This window comes from Cyanistes caeruleus, chromosome 10 (assembly GCF_971803275.1).
Source record: "Cyanistes caeruleus chromosome 10, bCyaCae1.hap1.1, whole genome shotgun sequence".
NCBI lineage: Eukaryota > Metazoa > Chordata > Aves > Passeriformes > Paridae > Cyanistes > Cyanistes caeruleus.
Window position 1 is genome coordinate 24,915,897 of NC_141710.1, and position 19,861 is coordinate 24,935,757.

General features: G+C 48.6%; 1 protein-coding gene and 1 long non-coding RNA gene across 2 annotated transcripts in view; one reads left to right on the top strand and one right to left on the bottom strand.

Moving 5' to 3' along the window:
* The window catches only part of LOC111933245 (uncharacterized), a 56,581-nt gene extending 42,941 nt beyond the window's left edge, over positions 1-13,640 (bottom strand). Inside the window, exon 1 of the long non-coding RNA XR_015274466.1 lies at positions 13,351-13,640. This is a non-coding gene — a long non-coding RNA (uncharacterized LOC111933245). The remainder of the gene's footprint in view (positions 1-13,350) is intronic.
* Positions 13,641-13,716: 76 nt separating this feature from the next.
* PFN2 (profilin 2) lies at positions 13,717-19,068 on the top strand. Its single transcript, XM_086843809.1, has 3 exons — positions 13,717-13,995; positions 14,958-15,150; positions 17,019-19,068. The coding sequence occupies exons 1-3, from the start codon at positions 13,864-13,866 to the stop codon at positions 17,114-17,116; spliced, it is 423 nt and encodes a 140-aa protein (XP_086699935.1). The 5' UTR covers positions 13,717-13,863; the 3' UTR covers positions 17,117-19,068.
* Positions 19,069-19,861: the final 793 nt, after the last annotated feature.

Consider the following 19,861-nt stretch of genomic DNA (forward strand, 5'->3'; position numbering starts at 1 on the left):
TAGCACTGCCAGCTGAACAGATCTGTCAAATTTCTTTCTGCAAAATGTTATGTCTACAACTACTAGAAATAGCACAACTGAGTGATAAAACTTTAACAAGTGTGAAAAAATATTTGCTTTATTTTCAAGTCTGTTTTCCTTGTGAAACTGACAGCATTTTGTTTTCTCAAAGTCATGTTTCCTGTGCCCAAAGACTGCACCTTTCCACCCCTACACCTGTGTTCCCATAAACAGCAGCAGGGATTAAACAGATTCTGCAGCAGCTTGTACAGGACTGAGAAGGAAAGCTAGTTGGACACTTTAATCTAAAAAGAAATAGGAATAAAATTACCTTATATATAAAGAATGTTGCCCTTAAAACACTGAAATGCTCTGCAATGTCTTCTTGATGAGGCCTGGCCCTACAAAGAGTGAAAGCATTTTCATATTGCCAGAAGCCTCCTTCCATGAATAGGCACTGATTTCATGTACTACTTTAGGATCAGGTCTTAGAGGACACTATTTTTAACTATATGAAGAACAAACAAGTCTAAACCACCTTAACCCTCCAGCTGAGGCTACACATACTTTAAAGCCATTCTAATATATGCATAATTAATGTGTATATTACTCAGCAAATGGTAAACAGCAAGTGTTGCAATAATTCTCATGTCACTAATTTTAATACTGTACCAAAATATGCTACTGTAAGTTAACTACTACATTATGGAGTGTCATAAATAATTAAAACTAAAATTGTAACTGGCAAAATGAATGAAGCAAGAACATTTTGTAACCCAGTGTTCTTCCTACTCGAGTTCATAATTTTCTAATTTGAGTAAAACACTACATCTGATTCTGTCTGAGCACAAAAAGGAATTTGTTCATATAATTTACTAATTTGGAAAGTAGCTTGGTTGGAAAGAAATCAAAACATTAGAACCTCCACATAAGCCATTCTATGCTCTGTCTACATGCCACACAACACATGCCACACAACACAAACTGCTCTTTTGTCATCATTCCCAGGTCCCAAGGTGAAGCCAAAGGAAGCACATCACAGCGAGAGTCACCCAGCAGAAACTGCTGCTGATGGTGGGACATCAAGCCCCAAGAAGGAACCCATCCTACCTGATCTCAGAGGATGCAGGAGAGAGATGGGCTTCTCCAGGTACCCCAGCTGACACAGCTTGAGTGAGCAGGACCTCTCTGTCTCCCACAGCAACAGCTGCTGTACAGCACCATGGGCAAGGACAGCTGCTGAACGCAGGGCAGAGGCAGGAGAAACAGGTTCTGCTTTGGTACATGAAGTTAGAGCCCATCAGCTTTTGACATCTAGAGGTGAGAACAGACACGTGAACAACACAGGAGTGACATCACTGTATCTTTTACAGGAATTTTTAAAGAAGACCAAATTTTATGCAAGTTGGGAGAACTTGCTGCTCCATTACTTCAATCAATAGTAAGTGTCAAACTGTTTTTGCAGAAGTCTTCTATTGTTCTGTATTGTTTTGCTTTTTAATTTTCATTCTTTGGTTTCACTGAAATAACAGGTCTCTTTTTTTAGACAGACATAAAAGAGGCTGTCAGACAATGTCTGCTGCTTCCTTGTCTCCAGGTGCATTCCATATTCTGCTCCTTCATTCCTCTCACCTTCCTGCTCTGTCTTCTCTGAAGTACCATGGAAGCTTCCACTTGCCCATTTTTTTTTAATTTTTAATTTGTTGTGTTTATTTACTGGACAAAAAACCTACATCAATCAACCTGTTTATGCTGCCTTGACTTTGACTGGGACAGAGCACAACCCCTACCAACACAGCAGAGCTGGACCTTGTGTGGCACCCTGACCATGCCACCCCACACCCCTCCAGAGCAGTGGGAAAAATGCTGAGGGGTGGTGAGCTCAGGATGAACTCTCAGGGAGAAACCCCTGTGGAGTTTGAGCTCTGGCCTTGTTTCTGTAGCCTCCAAGAAGGGGGTTCCTACATCTCTGGAGCCCACCATGGCACAGAAGGATCCTCAGTGGCTTGGGCAGGCCCCTGGGCAACCTTGGGCTGCTGGCTGGCTGGTGGGCTGCACCCATTGCCCCACAGAGGGACAGGGGAGAGGCAGAAGGGAAAAGCTTCATCTCTGCCTAAGCCTGACTTGTGCAGTCACACCGCAGATGGAAATCCCTGGGGACAACAATCCCCCTGCTCCACAGGGTCAGGCAGCTCCCCCCAGGGTGGGTACAGCACTGACAATGTCCCAGGGGAGAAGCTTATTTAGAACTGCCCTCTGACAGTGGTAAAAAAGGATCCTCCAGCCATCTGTCCTGCCCCCCCTGGCTGTGGCACCCTCCCTGGGAGGCTGAGCAGGGACACACAGCCTGTTCCCAGTACAGATGGCCCACAGGCCACCCCAGGGAGTCTCAGGAGCATGTGAGGAGCTTCATCAGGCACTGGGAGAATGGGATGCTCCTGCAGGGAGGCTTTTCCCCAGGAGATCTTGAGTTCTGGACAAAGTTGTGTAGCTGAGATTGTAATACCACTCTGCCGTGGACAAGGACACCAGGGGGTTGTGCTGGGTATAAGCAAGGACAGTTTCTAGTGCTCAGTTTTTTATGATAATGATGGATTAATCCTGTTCTTGCTAATCTGCCAGGACAGAACAGCTGACATGAGACTCCTCCAAGCTGCAATGGGTGTTCTCAGCTGCAGGAGCCAGCAGTTGTTAAGCACATGGTTAACTCCCACACACCAACTATTTCCTTCTTTTTTTTTAATAACCATTTCTTTAGGCAAGTGTCTCCTGGTATTTTAAAAATTCATTTTAATCAATTTAAAATTAATAACAAACCAGCAAAATCCTTAGGGCCTGAAAGCTCCAATCTCTGGCACGCTGGAAGTGATGAGTCAGCTGCAGCGTGGCGGCCGTGGAGCAGCTGAGGGCCACCCATGGGAGCTGCACACACTGAATTAGGTCACTTGCTTTGCTATTCATGGAACCGTGGCCGTCCCTGCCATTCTGAGGAGAGCTGCTGCACTCCAAGGGCACTGCCACAGCCCTCTGCTGCTGCTGCTGCTGCTGCTGCCATGGCTCTGTCCTGTGTTCTTTCCAGGTGGGAGCTTTTCCAAGAGGAGGGAGAGGACAGTGGCTGCAGGGTACAGCACACCCAGAGTCCTGTCCCTCTCCCTGGTGTCTGCATGGTGTCTCCTCAGGCTCCTGCCCTGGTCACTAACACGTGCTCTGCTCGGGCCAGGAACGGGAACCAGCAGTGCCCAGAGCCAGACTTGTGTCTCCAGCCTCTCCCCAGAGCACGGCTCCAAGCCAGGTCCAGCCCACACAGGTTCCCTGGGGTCTGGAGCAGAGCCCTGCACCCCCTCACCCATCACCTGTGTCTAACAGCAATGCCATGGCCCCAACAGGCAGCTCCTGTGGCAGCTCCCTGCAAAGCGCTGGGCTGGCAGGTACCCACAGCACAGGCTTGCCTTGCTCCTGGCTGCTTTTCCCATGCCAGTCACTCTGGAACTTGCTCAAGCACAAGTGTTTTGTGACCTAGGGACACAAAGAGAACAGCCACCAGAGGCTGCAGAGCCAGACTCACTTGAGTCCAACTCCTGCTCTGGCAAATGTTCCCTTCCTCACGACAGCCCTCGGAAGGGTCCGGTCACTTCAGGGACTGTCACTTTAGGACACCCTCAGGAATGTTGAGGCTCCAGCATTCCTGTTTACCAGCTGCCTGAACCCCCAAGTGCCCTTGTTTCTGCAACTACAGTCTCCAGAGATCCAGAAAAAGATCTGCTGAACACCCTGGGAAGCACATCTGCTGCTGCAGGACAGTCCAGAGCCCACGTCCTGCTTAAGCCTCTCATATTCAAGGAGTGGTTTTGTCCCTGCCAGAGGGGTGCAACATGACAAAATGACTGCCTGCTCACCTGTTCATATTCAGCTGTGACAAATATGAAAGATTTTGGCTCACATGCTCATTTGTTCACCAAAGAGAAATCAAAATGGTTGAACATTTTGCAAATTAGTAAGTATTGAAGCTCCCCTTCTCTGGAAGGCTGCAGAGTGACAGATGTAGTGCAATGGCAAATGACAGAATAGCTCCCTAAAGTTTAGGTGTGAGATTTCAGAAAGACCTTCCTCTAATGTCCCAGAGGAGCATAGCAGGCATTCCTGAGGCAAATAACAGCTTTATTAAAAAAAAAAAAAAAATAAGCAGAGCTTTCTCCAGGAGAACACAATGACAATTTCTGTGCAATCTCTGCAGGACATGTCTAAAGGCACCTCACAAATGCTCCCTGCCCTGCTGAGGCCTTCTGGGCACCCCACCTGCCCCTGTCCTGCTGCTCAGCACAAAGCCTCTGAAGAAGTCTGAAATTCAAAGTCAGATTTTGTAGTGAAGCAACAAAACAATATTCAGGGTTTTAATGACAAAATCTGTTATGAGTGCCACCATTTTGGTTCACAACTTCAGTTTCTTTTATGACTACTTCAGTGCTTGAACAAAAGTTTTGACTAAACCAGTCCCTTGCTGATAAGATCACAGGCACCCAAGAACAAAACTAAATCTACTTCCAGTTTTTTCTGTGTAAGGAAAAGATGGTCTTAAATTTCTGATATGTGTGTGTGGCCTGTGAGACATGGTGCTTGCTAAATGAAAAGTATGAACACTACATTTTCAAAGCTCAGTTTGTTCAATATTTTCAAGGGTAACACATGGAGGAAAAATGAAGTGACTTAGATGATTCTGAAATGCTATCTTTGGTAGCAAAAAGTGAAAATACAAATGTATTCTTGCATGAACATGGCAAACAGAAAGGGTGGTCACCCCCACCACATCCTGAAATATAACCAGGTACTTTGTTCAGAAATGGCATTACCTTTATCCAGCACAGCTCAGGCATTAGCTGAAATCTGCAGCACATTTCCAGTATATTTAACTTACAGTGACTCCCACTGTGAACCTGAGAGTACATCAAAGGGTGCTAATGATTATAATGCATGTACTAGATCAAGCAGAATCTGCGGTAATATTTAAATTTTCGTTTAGATTAAACTATGGTTTACCACTCTGCAAAAAAACAGGGAAAGAGGTGCTGTGGGTGTAGCAGCAGGCACACGTATCTTCAGGTATTCTTCCTTATTTTTACCTTGTTGAACTTAACAGACTTCCAAGTGCAAGTAGATTGAAGCTCCATCTAGTGCCAGGGCCCGGGAAGTTCCTGGCAGATTTTCACTCCAAAGCCAGCAAACATTGTCAGAGAGGTCCGGAGGAGCAGCAGCCAGCCTGGCACCCCATCCCACCCTGCAAACCCTGCGGAATTGCTCTCAGTGTGTAAAGGCTGCACTGAAAAGCTGCAGAGGCACCTGAAACATGAACCACCTCCTGCAGGGCTCCTCTCCTCGCATCCAGGGGTGCATCCCAACTCACCCTGCTAACCTCTGTCCAAAACCAGGGCATCAATGCTTCTGAAATACCCTTGCTGTTTAATACGTGGCTTAAGCACTTGCTAAGTACTACTACTAATAATGGTATCACAGCAAATGGGTGGCTATTGCCAACACACAATAGTCCAGCTGGTGGGAACGGTCCCTTCCTCTCTTTTTCTGCCTTTTTTTGCAATGGCAAGTGCTAGAACTGCAGCTGTTTCCAGCTCTGTAACGAAGCCATGCTGCATGTCCCAGCTCCTGTAAGCTCACACTACTGTAACCTAAACGAGGAGGAGTTTGTGTAGCAGGGGACAGCTGTTCAGATGGTTTAGTCAAAGCAGTCATGTTGGAAGTTTTTTCTACACGCAGAAGTCATGTTTCTTCATTTCAGAAAAGTGGTCTTCATTGCACATTTTAGATTTGGGCTTCTAAGAAAACTGAAATGGGAAGAATCCCTTCACTGTCCTAGCTAAACGTAGCCCACCTGAGTCACAAAGCTTTAAAAAGCACTATGCCAACTGGACACAGAGTACAGACAAACTGTATTGGATGCATCTGTCCCACATTTGTCTTCACACAAGCCGAGCACACACTGGGAACTCCAGCACTGGGAGCCCAGGGGAGCAGCGGAGCGAGGGAGCACTGCAGGCACTGCAGTCCTGAATGATGAGCTGGTGCAAGCGCCACTGGTGCCTGAGGATGTCAGCAACACAGATGGATGGATGGATGGAGAGCTACACAGCAGATGACTGGACTCTTCTCAGTCCCACCACCACAACTCTGCCTGCAGCCGTGTAAAGGCTGAGAGCGAGAGCTCGGCGCCTCCTGAGATCCAACATTTCCTCCACAGCCGCTCGTCGTGTGTGACAGCACTGGGGACAGTGTGACAGTGTGACAGCACTGGGGACAGTGTGACAGTGTGACAGCGCTGGGGACAGTGTGACAGTGTTGGGGACAGTGTGACAGTGTTGGGGACAGTGTGACAGTGTGACAGCGCTGGGGACAGTGTGACAGCACTGGGGACAGTGTGACAGTGTAACAGCACTGGGGACAGTGTGACAGCGCTGGGGACAGTGTGACAGTGTTGGGGACAGTGTGACAGCGCTGAAGACAGTGTGACAGTGTGACAGCGCTGGGGACAGTGTGACAGTGCTAGGGACAGTGTGACAGTGTTGGGGACAGTGTGACAGCACTGGGGACAGTGTGACAGCGCTGGGGACAGTGTGACAGCATTGGGGACAGTGTGACAGCACTGGGGACAGTGTGACAGCATTGGGGACAGTGTGACAGCGCTGGGGACAGTGTGACAGTGCTGGGGACAGTGTGACAGTGTGACAGTGTTGGGGACAGTGTGACAGCGCTGGGGACAGTGTGACAGCGTTGGGGACAGTGTGACAGTGTGACAGTGTTGGGGACAGTGTGACAGTGCTGGGGACAGTGTGACAGTGTGACAGCGCTGGGGACAGTGTGACAGCGTTGGGGACAGTGTGACAGCATTGGGGACAGTGTGACAGCGCTGGGGACAGTGTGACAGTGCTGGGGACAGTGTGACAGTGTGACAGTGTTGGGGACAGTGTGACAGTGCTGGGGACAGTGTGACAGTGTGACAGCGCTGGGGACAGTGTGACAGCGTTGGGGACAGTGTGACAGTGCTGGGGACAGTGTGACAGTGCTGGGGACAGTGTGACAGTGTGACAGCACTGGGGACAGTGTGACAGTGTTGGGGACAGTGTGACAGTGTGACAGCATTGGGGACAGTGTGACAGTGTTGGGGACAGTGTGACAGTGCTGGGGACAGCCCATCCATGGCACAGGGGTACAAGCAAGATCATTACGACCTCTTGAAGCACCACCAGATGGAGAAGTGGTGCTGAAGGAGCCTCGGCACTGACTGCTCCTCAAGCCTGCCACACGCTCCCCTTCCAAGATGAACACTTTGGCTGAGAGACAGGATGCTTTATTGTATTTTGAGGGGTACTTTGAAAGAAGAGAAGCCATTCTAAATTAAACCACATCATTCTCAGCCTACTTTCCCTTTTACTCATTTCTACTTTTCCCCATTCCTCCCATTTTTATATTTTTATGTTCTTAATATTTCCTCTCGTGGCAGGGTGGCTGCTCTAGAGCTGCAGGGCATTAGCCTTTCGGACTGAATACACCTCTTCTAAGAGTGCATAGACAACTCTGAGCAGAACAATTTTCATATACTTTGTTCCTCAAAAATGTGACATTTATTTGAGTGGATGCACTTGAGAGAAAAGCACTACACCTATTGCAGGAATAATTCTCTCCATGATGGAACTAAGTGGTACTTCAACTACCAAAAATTCACACCAAAATATTCTAAATATTAAATATACACTGGCTCTTCTTTGACTAGCCAACAGCAGGCAAGTTGACTGCTGCTTGTAGCTAGGATCAAGATTTTGTGGCTAAAGAAAAATTTGCTATAAGGTTAGAACAGTATAATTTTGCTGGGAAAATACGGCTTTTTAGACTTAAGAATTATTATTAAATGCTTTTGAAGACAGTGAATGTTTCAGGTAGAAACTGTGTATCACAGATACATTTATGTATCTGTGATTCAAAAATCCTTTGGATTTTTAACAAGTAGCAAGCATTAACAGCAAAGTCATTTGTGATCAGAGGTGGAAACTGCACTCAGACAAACATATTTACAGATCCTAGCAGGGAAAGCAAGTTGAATGAAGAAAATAACGCCCTGAACAAAGCCCCAGAGCTCCCCAGCTGCATCATGTGGGTGACTGAAAGTGCAGCAGAAAGCAGTGGAGAAACAATCACCTCCAGTAACTGTGAGCCAGAAAAACAGAGCTGTCCCCAAGGCACAGCTGGGACAATGCTGCTGCTCAGCACGGTGTCCCACAGGAGAGGGTCCCCATGTTCCTGCCATGCACCACAACAACAGGCAGAACTGGGTTTTCTTCTTAATGCATGCTAGCACAGTGAAAAAAAGCAAATCAGCTATTAAAAAGCTAAATTTGTTCTACCAGTCAACTGTGACAGAGAAAAAACCAAGTGGATGAAGCCTGTGAAAAGTTGAAGGTTCTCTTTCATCTCCTATCACTTCTCATTGTGGTCAGCAGAGTATGCACAGGGGTCACAGGTTCAGACTTTACACCACAGTACGATTGTTAACTGCCCCTGTTAAACCACACTGCACAAATATCTATTAAAAAAATGATTGTGTCAAGAGCCTGTGCTCGCTGCGCATCATTTTCCACTTTTCTGCCTTCTCTCCCTCTAACTTTGTGCTTCTTCAACCCTCTTATTGCATTTCTTAGCCTTGGTTTTGGCTTTTAACTTCCCCTCAACCTTTCACCCACTGCAACAGCCAGTTGCCAGAGGCATGTGACGAGTCACCACGAGTTTGGGTAAAATAACACAAAGACCTTAGATTGACTATGTTCCCACCTCCCCAACACTGTGTCAAGCTAGCTACAAACTTAGTGAATTTCACAGTTTCATACCCTTATTTCATAACTGAAAAGTTAAGTTACCTATTGGGGTTCTGTTTGCTTGACTTTAAGCAAAACAAAATACTGCAGGATCTAAGCACACCAAAGGTCCAACTGCTTGGTAACAGTGAGGCATAGAAAGCTGTGTCATACATAATTCTGTACTTGTTACTCCTATAGGGATTAATCAAAGACACCACTATGAACCAGAGACTACCTCTACAATTAAAATTTGCATACAAAGTAGTTTAATTTCTAGGAATAAGGTTTATTTTCTGTTGGCCACTAGCAAGATAAAAAAATTCACCTTAAAAATCCTAAAGCTAAGCAAAGTTCCATGATTTTAGAAATCTTTTTTAGTCCTTTGGCCAGTCTGTAAATTGCTTCCTCAAAGAATTGTCCTTCCTCCTATTTTAAGTACTTCTGGAAGCCATTGAAATTGAGGCAATTTCATGCTCTTATATGACATAGCCACATCCCTACACTTGCATCTGATTTTCAGAGTTACATTGTGGGTTTTTTTCTGTTTGAACTTGATGGTTAAATAAAGAATAAGCAAGGGAAACTCCTCAGAACTGCTTATATAACTGTCTTACATAGGAAGACAAATGTTTTGCTGAGCTTTCTTATTGGTAAAACCATACCAGGTCAAAATCCTCTAAGGAGATGAAACTCTCATTGTGGAGAGCTAACATGGAGTTAAACCACTGTTCCAAACAATGTAAGATACACCAGAAAAGCACCTTTTTTTCCAGAACTTTATGGATGGTTCAAGTGCCACTGTACAAGGCTGTCTGCAGTGCAGCCACAGCTGTGCTGGCATGGGACAGGACCTTCTTCATGCACTGGTGCAGTAGCTGTGCAATAAAACTCTGTACTGTGGTCTTCATGATTGTGGCATTATGAATGACCATATTTTTTTAAACCTAGTTTCAAGTTTTCCACACAATAATATGTCATTTTCATAATTTATTTTTAGCTAACACCCACCCCAGTCTCTGGTGGCTCCCTGGGGTTTCAGCCAGGTCCCCTGGGTAGCTGTGGAAGGACCTGACCCTCACCAGGCTGACACACACTGCTCCTGGCTGTCATCACAAGAAGTGAATCTGCTGACTTGCAGCACTTGTAAATTGGTGTTTCCCTCTGCACTTGTGGTGAAGAGCCAGACCCCGCAGAGCCCAGCAGGAGCCCAGCATGGTCAGCAGGGACGTGGGCTCCAGAGCTGAGCACTGCAGCCCGTGAGCTCCAGGAAGTTCATCTCCACAAAGCCCAGCTGTGTTCTTCTGCTGCTTGGCTGCCCTCCTGTCTGTACAGAAGTGCTGGTTACAGTAATCTCCAAATGGTGAAAAACACCAATTTGCTGAAAAACAGTTAGAACCTGTGACATCATGACAGTTGGACTAAATGATCTCAGAAATCTTTCCCAACCTAAACAATCCTATTGTGAGAAGTCCTGCCTTCTCATCATGCCAAGCACAGCAGCAGTACTGCTAGCTACAAGGCCTGACAGAAAAATCCAAGTTACATTATTCACAAAATATAACCCTCCTTCAAGTCTTTGGCCAATTTCAGTTTTTCTGTTAACAATATAAAAGCAGTCAAGTCTCTCACAAAGCTGTAAATAGTGACTACAGTCTGGTTAAGCACAGCTGGTACTTCAGAATCCTTCCAAATTATTACTTTTCTTAGATGTGATCCAACATCAATTTTTGACAAAGTTCTGAACTGAAGTAAAAGACCAGTAATTGTTACAAGCTGCACAAAATCTTACCAAACTGTGGCTGTAGTGTGCAATTAAATTCCAGAAAGAACAACTACAAGGTGAAATATAGAAGAGATTAAAATGCAAGAAATAATGATTTCACAACTGTTTACCACATGGCTATACCTTACAAGCAGTCCATTTCATATGTGAGCCTAGGCACTGATGTTAAAATGACCCACTATATCCATTAAAAAGGCTATTTTTATACATATATAAATATTTTGCTTCAGAAATGTCTCAAATTCCACTTAACTCTCATAGCAGAAATACCCCAACAGCCCTGCAGGTCCCTGCTCTTACAATCTTTAACATACAGAGCACACCTTCATTTTCTTAAATTCAGCAGTCTCAAAGGTGCTCCTGCAGTAGTGCCTACACAAACAGTATTGTAACCACTGTATAACATAGCACACAACCAAACGAGGCACCTAAGAGTGAAAATGAAATTAAAGAATCACGATTTTCAGAAACAGCACTGGTGACTGCTGAATCTGCAAATTACACAAGTTACCTGGTAGCTTTGAAACATTAAATAATAACAACCCAATTTAGACTTCACTTCCTAAATGTATTACTAGAGTTAGTTCACAAATAACATGAAGCTGAGCTACCAAGCAGGTGTGAAATCCTCTACGCTGATCCAACCATTTATGTTAAGGAGATCCCAGACTTCCATGCAGTTATTTCCAATTTAAATCATTCAAAGCAGACGTCTGTATTCCCTGTTTCACTAACACAGTCTGCACACCAAAACAGCCCTCACACCACTGATTACTTGTGCAGATATTACAAAAGATAATATTCCCCTTGAGGCAGCAGCACTATTACCTGGCCTGCACTCTGACACACTGCTGAAACACCTGTCAAAGAGGCAAAGCACTGAACCACACACATCAACCCAGCGTGGCTCCAGATTCTGGGGAAGCAGCAGCAGCTTCTCCCCACACCCTGGCCCAGAGCGTGGGGTCTCTGCCTCCTGGGAAACAGGACAAGATGCCAGGCTGCAAGGGTTCAGGAGGGCACAGATGCTCATTGGGCAGAAGGGATGGACAAATGTGTTGGAGGGTGAGATCCCTTCAGGCAAGAGGGGCACAGCCTTTGGGTAAAGTCCTGGAAACTCCCAGGCTCTTGTCAAGGCTCTGTGTGAGATACCTGCATGCTTGTACCAAGCAGCCAGCTGTCCAAGAGAAGCCCACCTCTTATTAATCAAAGGATAACGATGCTAGCATAGCAAATAAGCAGCTCCAAAAGCTCAAGGCCTGCCCCTGGGTCACAAGATGTCTCTCTATATCCATTAAATCCACTGATTAAAGTAACACTATTTGGAATCATTATTGCAACTTGAAGACAACAAAAAATCAAACACATTTTGGTTGAACTCTAAAACGGGCCCATCAGCTTCCCATTCATTTCAGATGGATGCATTTAATTTTGTGCCAGTAAGAATGTTTAACTGGGACCTCCTATAGGCCAGGAATAAATAGAGAAATAATGCTCAATGGCACCTTCAGACAGAAGAGAACCTTTTCTCCTTCCCATGGAAGGGATCTCTGGAGGCAGGATGTTCATGAAGGCAAGCCAAACTTCACAAAAAGCTTTAGCTATTTTAAAAGCTGAAAGCAGCTTTAAAGACTGTAACTAATTGGTAGATACAGTGACATGAGAATATTTCTGGGGTACATGGATGATGCTGTCCAAATTCAGAGGGGTAAAGGCACTGTGAAAACAAAATAGAGAAAAAAAACCCTTATGCAATTAAGGTAACAGATACAAACGAGCTCTTTTTCAAGTACCTAGTAATCCAAGCAATTAGTATTAAACCACACTCAATCCCATGACAACAGGAACTAGGTTGTTAAAGGACTGTGAAACCCTGAAGTGTGCTGTAGGGGTTTCCATTATAAATACCTGGAGACTTAAGGTAAAGAAGGGAAATGCAAAGGAAAGGTCAGGAAAAGGCATATTCATTTATTGTATACTATGCTTTAGCACATTCAGGTATGAGATGTAACATCTTGAATTATAGCCACAAAGCTATTGACATGGACAGCCACACCACCAGTTTCCATTGCCCCAAGAATCACAACAGTCATCCAGTAAAGCAAACCCACCCTGCTCAAAAGCAAGATGATTCCCCCACCAATTTCAATGTTACAGAAAACAGAGCAGCTGCCTCAAAACATGCCCTTAACATGCTGGTGAACACTCCTGCGACCCTGGACAGCCTTGGAGCCATCCTGCCCAGGGGCCAGTATCAGTGCAGCTAACCAGTGGCACCAGCCTCGGGTGTTGTAAAGGAATGTGGAACTAAATTATTGCAATAGAGACTCGGTGGAACCTGGAACAATAAACCCCAAAATCGCCAGTTACAACCCCTTGTAGAAATAAAATGTAGCAGATGCTGGTGTGTGAGACAGGGACCGTGAGGTCCGGGAGGATGAAGGGCACGGGCGAAGCAGGCAGGGGGTCAGCCGCCCTCCACGGGGCGCCAAGGCAGATGTGAGATTATAGAAACACAGATGCAGCGACTGCCGGGGGCCGGAGCTGCCGTGCACGGGAGCGGTCCCCGCTCTGCCGCAGCAGCACAGCCGTGACCCCTGCGGGCTCCCCCGGGCCCGCCCGCCGCCCCGGCAGCGCCGTTCCCTGAGCCCCGGGAGCCGCTCGGGCAGCCCAGCTCGGCCCGGGCTGGAAGGCGCCGCCGCCGCTACTCACCGATGCCGGCCGCTCCCGGCCTCCGGCGGGGCACCGGGGCGGCCGCACGGGATGTCCGGCCCCGCCGCGCCTCCGCCCCGTGCGGTCCGAGCCGGACCCCGCACAGCCCGCTCCGCAATTCCTCCGGGCCGAGCCGGGCCGGGCCGGGCCGGGCGGCCGCAGCACTCCCGGGACTGCCCGCACCAACGTCCAGCGGCCGAGCGGCCCCGGGCCCGGACATCGAGCCCCGGGCATCGAGCACCGGGCATCGGTATCGGTCTCGGTCCCGGCTCCGGCGCCGGTCCCGCCCCGGCCCCGCCCCGCTCCCCGGCCCGCTCCCCCCGGCCGCGGGGGCGGTGCCGGCCGCGCCCCTCCTTCCCCCGCCCCCGGCGCGGCAGCGCAGGGCTGGGCTGGGCCGCGCCGCCGCCGCCGCAGCGCTCGGTCCGCTCCGCCGCCGCACCGCCGGGACCGCCGCCCGCCCCGCGCCCCCGGCCCGCCCGCTGCCCGCACGCCCTCGCCCGCCGCCCCGCGATCATGGCCGGCTGGCAGAGCTACGTGGACAACCTGATGTGCGATGGCTGCTGCCAGGAGGCCGCCATTGTGGGCTACTGCGACGCCAAGTACGTCTGGGCAGCCACGGCCGGCGGCATCTTCCAGAGCATCACGGTGAGCGGGACCGGCGGGAGCGCGGCCGGGAGCGGGGGCGAGGGGCCGCGGCCGGGGGACGGGGGCACCTTGCGGGCGGGGGGCGCGGGCCCGGCCGCCCGGGCCGCCTTTTTGTGCGCGTCGGGAGGGGCGCGGGGCCGGTCCCGCGGGCGGGGGCGGCGGCCGGCCCAGGGCGGGGGGTGCGGGCGGCGGGCCCGGTGCGGGGCGGGCGGGCGGGCGGCGGAGGAAGGCGGCTCGAACGCCGTCGCGCCGCCGGCTCCATGTTTTCTCCGCCAAGATGGCGCTCTGCCATTGATGCTCCCCCGCCCTGCCCGCCCGCGCCCCCGGCCCGCCCGGCTCCGCGGCCCCGCCGCCCCAAGAGAAGGCCCGTGCGGGGCCACCGGCGCGGCTCCCCCGGCCGCACGCGGCCCCGCCCCGGGCGCGGCGGGCCCGGTCCCGGCCGAGGCGCAGCGGGGCCGCCTGGGCCGCGGTCGGGGGGCCGGGCCCGCCGTGACGCTGCACTTTGCGGCCGCCGCGGTGCGGCCGGGCCCGCCGCGCCCCCGAGCTCCGGGCACGAGGCCCTTCCCCAGGGGAAGGCCGAGGGGCCGCGGCGGCGGGAGCAGCCCGGGCCCCGCGGGCGGGCCGGAGCCGGGCTGATGCCGCGGGTGCGGGCAGGCCCCGGGCTGATCTCCTGGGACAGGTGCGGACAGAGTCCGCTCCAGCCCGGGGTCGGTCTCCGACAAACGCCCCGCGCCGTTTAACGGGCTCGGGGCCGGAATCGCCGAGGCAGAGGCTCCCCCGCGCGCAGCGACCGCGGAGCAGCGCAGACTGCGCCTAACAAAGCCCTGTGTTCTGGAGCACTTCCTGCGGGGAGCGAGGGGAAATCACGGCCTCGGCCTCTCCACGAGAGACGGGACCGGTTCTAAATAGAAATTACAGCAATATACCCTGCCGTGTTAACTCTGAACTCTTTCCTTTGACAGCCAGGAGAAATAGATATGATTGTAGGAAAAGACCGAGAGGGTTTCTTCACCAATGGTCTGACCCTTGGTGCAAAGAAGTGCTCTGTGATCAGAGATAGCCTGTATGTCGATGGTGACTGCACAATGGACATCAGGACAAAGAGTCAAGGTGGTGAGCCGACATATAATGTTGCTGTAGGCAGAGCTGGACGAGGTAAGCACCCTTTTTTCTACCTTCAGATTGCTAAATTAGGAATGTGACCCTAAGTACAGACTCCAGCTATTAAGAAAACCAAACTCCTGTATTTAATGGCTTATATTGGGAAGCGATGGATGGGGATAGATGGCAGTGCTCTAGCTGAGTTCTGACTGATTACGCTCTTCCCCATTCCCCATCCTGCCTCCTGGCCCAGCACCAGGTTGTGCAATAGTTAACAGGTCTCTGACAAGCAGGAAAAAGCAAGCTGCAGCTCCAAGCAGGCTTAGCTGGTGTTCCATCACTTGATACCTGAAGCTCAGGAGGGGTCTGTTAATGACAGGAAGTGACTGCAGCTTTCTCATTGTCAATTGCTTGATGGAAAGTTTATTCTGCAAAGATGTGAATCTCATGTATGAGCTGCTCCTACTTAAAAAGTTCTACACTAACTCTTCTTGCACTTCCTATTGAGACTGCTGAAGTCTGTCCTGGCAGAAAAAGCCCATCCACTTTGGTACCACCAAGAAATGTGCTTCATGCTCATATACTTGCTCCTTGTGCTCTTCATTTAACTTCCAGTAAAACCCATTCTGGGGCAGCCACTCATCTGGGATATGAAATATTGCCTGCGAGTGGTGTGCCTTATGCTGGGAACAACTGGGCTAGCATTTTTGGGCTGGCTGTGGAACAGGTTCATGGGTGACAAGATTTTGGCTTATAGGTGTAAAACCAAAGGCAGAGCAGGTATCTGTAGGTAAAGCCCAGGGCAGGCATGCAGGAAGAGTGTTGGCAGCGCTGAAGTGAAACAAGCGGAGTTCTGACTTGTGAAATTCCAGTCAGAACTGTCTTAAGCTTTTATGAGCAAATTGCTATGGAGATAGAATCATAGAGTCATTAAGGTTGGAAAAGCCCTCCAAGATCATGGAGTCCACCCCTTCTCCCGGTGCTGCCTAGACCACCACTGACCCATATCCTCAAGTGCCACAACTACATGGCTTTTAAATCCCTCCAGGGATGGGGACTCGACCACTGCCCAGGGCAGCTGTGCCAGGGCTGGACAACCCATTTGGTGAAGAAGTTTTCCTAATATCCGACCTAAACCTTCCATGGCACAGTTTGAGGCCCCGATGTATGATCATGTGTAGGTGGACTGGCTGCAGCATTCCCAGCCTGGCAAACAGCCCCTGGCCTGCGGCAGCCCAGTGCTCGCTGTGTCCCCCTCCCTGCTGAGGGACATCTGATGGCAGCTCACAGGGGCTGCTGCTGGTGAGCCTCCAGTGTTCCTTTCACCAGACCATCTGGGACACCTTGCTGGAATTGGGGGAGTGGGGAGAGCCTCAGCATGACAATTGTCCCTGTGTTTTGTCTTAAGTAAAAAGCGTCATTTATAGTTGTGTTATTGCATGGGAAGTCTCAGCCCAACTCACCCTTTGGGTTTTTTACCAGCATCAGAGCAGTTACTCTGGTTCCTGTAGCAGCAGTGACTGCTGCAGCACAGATCATGGGGATTTTCTTCTGCCACTCTCCAGGCACACTTGTGCACACACTGCACCCCTGCCCCCACAGGTGTTCAAACTGCCACCAGGATTTCCTTGCTGGGTGATGACTGATGGTGAGAGGCACTGTAATGCTTTTTTTTGATAGCTGGTGGTATTTTTCTTAGCAGTGAGCCCTTAAAAACTTCCGCACTTAGATAAAAATCCCTGAGGATAACTTGTGCCTTCTGCCAGCCCTGTCTACATCTGTGTTTTAACAAAACTGTTAAACTAGCTTAATACCCAAATATTAAATCTTGAATTTGAGGGTGTTTATTGCACTGCCTAAAACTTGCGTTATTTACATGTCTAACACATTCTTTTTAAAACTTTTTTTCTTTTCTCTTTCAGTCTTGGTCTTTGTAATGGGCAAAGAAGGGGTCCATGGAGGCGGATTGAATAAGAAGGCATACTCAATGGCAAAATACTTGAGAGACTCTGGGTTCTAGTTGTTAGGCAGACTGTTAAGTATTAGGGGAAGATTGCTATTAAACTTTCCTGGCGGTGAGCTTTAAACCTTACATTCTGGAAACTTTACTAGCAATGCAGGGTGATGGGGTATGAACCTGTGTCTCCTTTGTATCCCTTTGTTGGTGGGGAAAGGTGTTTTGTTTTTTTTTTTTCCCTTTAATTCTTTTCATTTCTGTTTTGTTTCCTTGTGTACTCCAGCATTGGTTATAGTCATGGGAAAGGAAGGTGTCCATGGAGGGACACTCAACAAGAAAGCATATGAACTGGCTTTATACCTGAGGAGGTCTGATGTCTGAGCAGCCTCTCCCCATCCACCTAGCAGCTGTCTGCACCACCACCCGCTTGTGCTCAGTGCTACCAGACCGTAGATGGTAGTTTGTGTTTTTTTATTTACCCATTTCCTACTGTCATAACTCCAGTTCCCCCTTGTTCATCTCTGTAGCCACTGTAGGTAACCGAGCCCATCTGGCACCACCATGACGATGATATGCATGATAAGTTGAAACTTGGGAGGGGAACATGCCAAGTGTAGGCTCTGCTTCGTCTTAGCAATTAGTGTGATATTGACAACTAAACCAACTGAGATACTAAACAAGGTGCCGATTGTACAATCTAATTTGATCAATGCCTCTTCAGCACTTTGAGCAAGTCACAGCTCACTAGTCTTCCTTTCACAGAGCACGGTTGGGAGGAAAAAAGTACGTGCATATCTTCACTTCTGTCCCTCTCTTTGTTTCCGTTTTTTAAACCCATGTGTTTGCTTACACCCATTTTTATAGTGCCTGGTTTGTTTAACCAATTTGCCACTCAAAAGCTATTAATGTCACATTAGTTTTGTCATTGCACTTCACTGTGGGCTTAAGTCTCTTGCTTTTTCTTAATGTTGTCTGAAGGTTGTACTGCTTAACAAGTGCAATCACAAAACTATGAAAGGGTACAGATGTACTTCCTCCCATGACCTTAAACCACCATCCTAGGGACTCCCTAGACATTCCATCATTACAATAGCTCAGGCACTTTTTTTTTTTTTTTTTTTTTTTTTTGCCAGCTCCTGTTCTGTAGTTGACTTGTGCAAGGCTGCCACTGTGGCCATTAGCTAGCCTGATAGAACCAGCTGGAGTGTGTCGGTTTCAGTTTCTCATAGGACCAATTTTAATTTGCAGCTTGGGGGTCGGGGGGTGGGGAGTGTTTTTGTTTTTTAATATGAAACTGCAATGTCATTGTGGAAAACTGCCACCTTCAGCTACCCTGGGAGCTCAGACTGGCTTCAGTCTTTCTGCCAGATCATTCAGTGGTGCAGAGTTTGGCTGCTCTGAAGCTACTGTTTGGATGAAGGTTGGTAGTTTGTAAGCTAAACTGTCAAAATACCATTTCAAATTTAAAAATCTTCATCTGGCCTGTCACACCCTTGCTGCAGAAATGATGGAGTGAGCTGCCTTGTGCACGAGTCATCTGAAATGTCTGTAACCAAACTCAGTTCAGGCACGGTTCTGACCTGTATGTCCATTGCAAGAACTGCAGAACTCTGTATACTAAAGAATAAATGGGAGATGGTAGTGGTTGGAATAACTGACTTGGCTGTCTTGTGATGAATTTTTTAATATGTATTCTGTGCCATACTATTGTTAAAAAAAAAAAAAAATGAACTGTTGCTATTGTGAGATGGATTTTAACTGACTCCGAGGGTTTCTTTTGACTGGCACTACCTTAGGGACATTCTAGTATTTGCTTCTATTGTTGGGCCTTGTGGATAATGTACAGATTTAAACAAATTCTTGTTGCTGATTTGTCCATTTCTTTCCCTGCACTTTGTTACATCTGGGATACAGTCTAACTCATCTGATTTAATATGCATTTCAAAAAATGCCATAACTATTAAAAACACCTTGTTTACAGACAGATGAAATAAATTTATTCCAACCAAACAAAACCAGACTGTTGGTAATTCTTTGACCCACACCCAGGAAATCAGAGTGAGGCCCTTCAGTGCCTGGCTGGCCAGGAGGTCTAAGTAGTTTTAAGTTTTGCAGGACAGCAGTAGTATGATATGATTTAGTGTGATAATGTGACTTCAGTCAAAAGCCAGGCAGTCTTTGGGGTAGATCTTAAATTAGATGATTTCTCATCTCCTAATTCCACGTTTATCCAGCTCTCTGGTGCAGGGTTCTCCTGCCCTCTGAGTGCCCAATACACCATTCCTGAAACAAGCTGAAGGTGACTTCGCTTTGGACCTGGCAAAGGAGTCTGTGGTGGCCTGCCCAGCTCAGTACAGCCAGGGTGGGAATGTGCCCCCCTCACCCAGAGAAGGTCTCCATTACTTTAAAGGATTGCACCTGTATGTGTTACATCTGCTGAGAGCTCCTAAAAACACAGGCCCAAAGGGATGTGATGAACCCTGGAGCTTGAGGAATGGGAGGACAGCTGAGCCCAGATCATGAGACATGAATCTGTAGAAAGACTTTGCCTTCCTGGGCTGTCAAACTAGTCAGGTGCTTCTGAACAGGACCTGAAAACACCTTTGTTCTCCCCTCCTTCCCCCACATCTTCATCCTTGGTGTCAGCTGCACCTGCTCCTCTGCTTGGCACTAGAGCTGGGTCTAACTTAAACTTTCCTATATATAGTGCTCATATTCTCCCACTGCCGAGTGGCTCCGTGTCCAGTGCCAAAGTTAGAGCAGACAGCACACCCAGAGCACACAGAAAATTCTTGTTCAACAGTAACT